We start from the raw sequence: 3,816 nt of genomic DNA on the forward strand, positions 1-3,816 counted from the left end.
AAAAAAAATATTTAAGTTTGTTTTTAAAAAATGTTTTCAATTTCAAAAATTAGTTTCTACTCTAGTAAAAATAAAAGATATTTCTCAAAAATATTTTTCATTCATAAATCAAACACTAAAAATCTTTTCTGGAAAATATTTTCTAATCACCAACCAAACATGAGAAAATAAGTCAAAAATCAACTTGTTTTCCAAGAAAACATTTTCTAGGAAAACATTTTCCTTCATACCAAACACACCCTAAATTGAAAATTGAAGGAGCGCAGCGATAGTACTAGGCGAGTTGGCAAGAATAGCCAGGCGCGCTAGGCAAAGGAACTATACACGATGACTAATTAAATCAGTACTATAATATAAAAGTTACTGTTCTTAATTACTTGTCCATATTTTCTTTTTAAGTTGTCCCTAATTATTTGTTTATTTTGATAAATCAAGAAAAGGATAAAAAAAATTATCTATTATATCCTCTATTAATTACTTTTTGAAAATATTAAATTTTTAATTCATCAACTTCATAATTAATAATTAATAGAGATAAAATGATAAACTCACTATATCAATTATTGATTTCTCAATTCAAAAATGAATAAATAATTAAAATAAAGAGAAAGTAAAAGATAGTTAATCAACTAAGTTACAAATTCAACGGGTGCGAGTTATTTTAGCTTGAAGCTCGAATATTAATTATTGATGGTCCTGTCACAATTCATGAATCGTCCTTACTCAACGGCTCAAGTTTGATTATCATTATACTCTTTCATCAATTAAATAATACTACTCCGTACAACTACTAGAAGAAATGGAACAACTACTGGTTTCCTCATCTCCCATGGCAGCAGCCTCACTACCTCCTCCTCCGGTAGACGTTAACCAGGTGCCGTTAGACCTTCAACAAATGCTTCAATATGTTGTCAAAAGCCAACCAGAATGGTGGGCTTATGCTATTTTCTGGCAGACTTCTACTGACGATGACGGAAAAAACTTTTTAGCTTGGGGAGACGGATATTTCCAAGGAGACGGTGTGGTTAATAACAACAAAGGCAGCAGCAGCAGTAGCAGCAGCTTAAAGTCACAGGCTCAGTCCGAGAGAAAAAAAGTCATTAAAGGAATTCAAGCTTTAATGGATGGTAATGGAGATACTGATCTAGTGGACGATGGTGATGTAACTGACACTGAGTGGTTCTACGTGATGTCGCTGGCCCGTTCTTTCTCCGCCGGAGATGGATCTGTTACAGGTAAAGCTTTTGGAAGTGATGATTTTTTGTGGATAACAGGTCCGGCCCAATTTCAGCTTCATTACAGCTGTGAAAGGGCTAAAGAAGCTCAGATCCATGGGATTCAGACTCTGGTTTGTATTCCAACTTCAAATGGCGTGTTCGAATTAGGGTCGACTCAATTAATCAAACAGAATTTGAGCTTAGTTCAACAGGTGAAGTCTCTGTTCCTCTGTTGTCCCCCTATTCAATTTTTAGAAAAATCAATTTGTTTTGCTGATATTGGCCTCGTCACCGGCTTGCAACAAGATGACAATGACGATAAACTAAGAGAAAATAGCAAAAAACAGCCGCAGCCTGTTGTAGCCAAAAAAAAAAGAGGGAGAAAGCCCAAGGAGGATGCCAATATGGCGGCATTGAACCACGTGGAAGCGGAGAGACAGAGAAGGGAGAAGCTGAACCACCGGTTCTACGCGTTGCGCTCCGTCGTTCCCAACGTATCGAGAATGGACAAAGCGTCATTGCTATCAGACGCTGTGTCCTACATCAATCAACTCAAAGCCAAGGTAGATGAACTGGAGTTGCAGCTAATTGATCACACTAAAAAACCCAAAAACGTAACGGAATCATCATCAGCTGACAACCAGAGCACCACCACTTCATCGGACGACCAAGTAATTAAGGCTAATTCCACAGCGGCCCCGGAGGTTGAAGTGAAGATAATAGGCACAGATGCAATGATCAGAGTTCAATCGGAAAACGTGGATTATCCATCAGCGAAACTGATGATTGCGCTTCAAAATCTACAAATGCAAGTCCACCATGCCAGCATTTCATCCGTCAATCATCTCGTCCTTCATGATGTTGTGGTTAGAGTTCCTCAAGGATTAAGCACCGAAGATGAACTAAGGACTGCTCTCCTTACTAGATTAGAACATCACTAGCTCCGAATCAGTAAGCTCTCAATATTATTAGTACGTACAATCACTAGTTAATTTTATTACCTTGGTTGTATCGATTAATCATCTCTACATGCTTATCTTTCATGAAAAATATATTATGTGATTGAATTACATTATGCTCATCAAGTTAATAATCATCGAAACAATTATACAAAAAAATATAACACGTGTTTCCGATTTGCCAGCTATGATTTGTTAACTGTGTGGGAGCATCCAACAAACATGGTGGGGATTTGCTATGTATATATTAATTAATGCTGCGTGTTCTTATATGTGCGGTCTGGTCTGTTTGATTTTTTTGTTGTATACTAGTATACCAAAATCGTCATGTATATGTATTTAAAAAAATGTATGTCACAGTTTATCACGTGTGTTACTCTATTTGTTTCGTGCGTAAAATAATAGTATTCCACTTGAGTTCGTTCATTTTATTTTTTTTCATCATGACAATCTTGCTACCATATCCCAGACCCTACCACTATACAAAAGCTTATCCGATCTCCTTTTCCTGCAATATTATTTGAATTTCAAGAGTTCAATCAAAAAAAAAATTGATGAATATTTTAGTTTCGTTATTATAGTAAACCTAATTAATAAGTGATGCTTACAAAAGATAGAATACGCTATTTTTTTAATGTCACATTTAATTCAAAAGACCGCCCCTCATTAAACGTACCTCACCTGTCATTTTGTCAAATATTTATGCATGTGCGTAATTGCTATCTATTTAATACATTCATTTGCAAGTATATGAGAGTGACCACCTTTTAGAAAAGATAAGCTAGGGAGAGAGGTCGGGCCCCTAAATAACCTAATCTTCTTTTGTGGTCCAACCAAGAAATATTTATATTCAGATTTGAAATCATAATTTGAAATTATTATGTGAAATTGAATGTCTAAGTTAGCGTTTGGCCATAGATTTTCAAATATTTTTGGCAAATATTATTTGGGTGAAAATTTGGGCGAAATTTCACCATGTGTTTGGCCATAGAATTTGGGAAACATATTTGACTTTTTTAGAAAAAATGTGATTTATACCCATAAGTTTTAAAAACTATAAAAAATAACCATAAGTTTGTATTACAAGTCAATGGATCTTCGTTGCAACAAATAACAAGTAGTGTCCATGACACTGGAGCAATGTGATAGTTTGGAGTGAGTGCAACAAGCATCATTTCATATATCGTGAAGTAGACAAAGCGCATGACTTTGTTACCCTGGCCAATTGTTCATCATTTTCATCAACAACCATATCATTACTTTCATATTCACTGAATATTTCATCACTACTTTGGTGTTCACGTAAAAAAATTATGTAATACAACGCAAACAACTACTATAGAAAGTGTTTTTGTATAAGATACAAGTTTGGTGTAAAATTTTAATTATTAAAAAATTCCAAATAATGAGATTTAGCCCAAATACTAGAAAAAACTAGTATTTGGGAATTTGAGGTATTTGCCAAATAATGACAAATTATATGAACAAACACTATTTGTCAAATTTTCTCCCAAATACTACTTGGGAAATCTATGGCCAAACGGGCCCTTACAAATCTATATCAAAGCAAAACAAGGTGTTTCCTAGATATTGGCTGATTTATTATTATTATTACTATTATTATTATTATTTGTTTTATT

The 3,816-nt window shown here is 34.4% G+C and overlaps 1 protein-coding gene across 1 annotated transcript; it reads left to right on the top strand.

The window, feature by feature from the left end:
• The first annotated feature begins 690 nt into the window (after positions 1 to 690).
• On the top strand, positions 691 to 2,313 carry LOC102590233 (transcription factor MYC2-like). Its single transcript, XM_006357490.2, has one exon. The coding sequence runs from the start codon at positions 800 to 802 to the stop codon at positions 2,156 to 2,158; it is 1,359 nt and encodes a 452-aa protein (XP_006357552.1). The 5' UTR covers positions 691 to 799; the 3' UTR covers positions 2,159 to 2,313.
• The last annotated feature ends 1,503 nt before the right edge of the window (positions 2,314 to 3,816 follow it).

The sequence above is a fragment of the Solanum tuberosum genome, unplaced genomic scaffold (genome assembly GCF_000226075.1).
Source record: "Solanum tuberosum cultivar DM 1-3 516 R44 unplaced genomic scaffold, SolTub_3.0 scf00233, whole genome shotgun sequence".
Taxonomy (NCBI): Eukaryota; Viridiplantae; Streptophyta; class Magnoliopsida; order Solanales; family Solanaceae; genus Solanum; species Solanum tuberosum.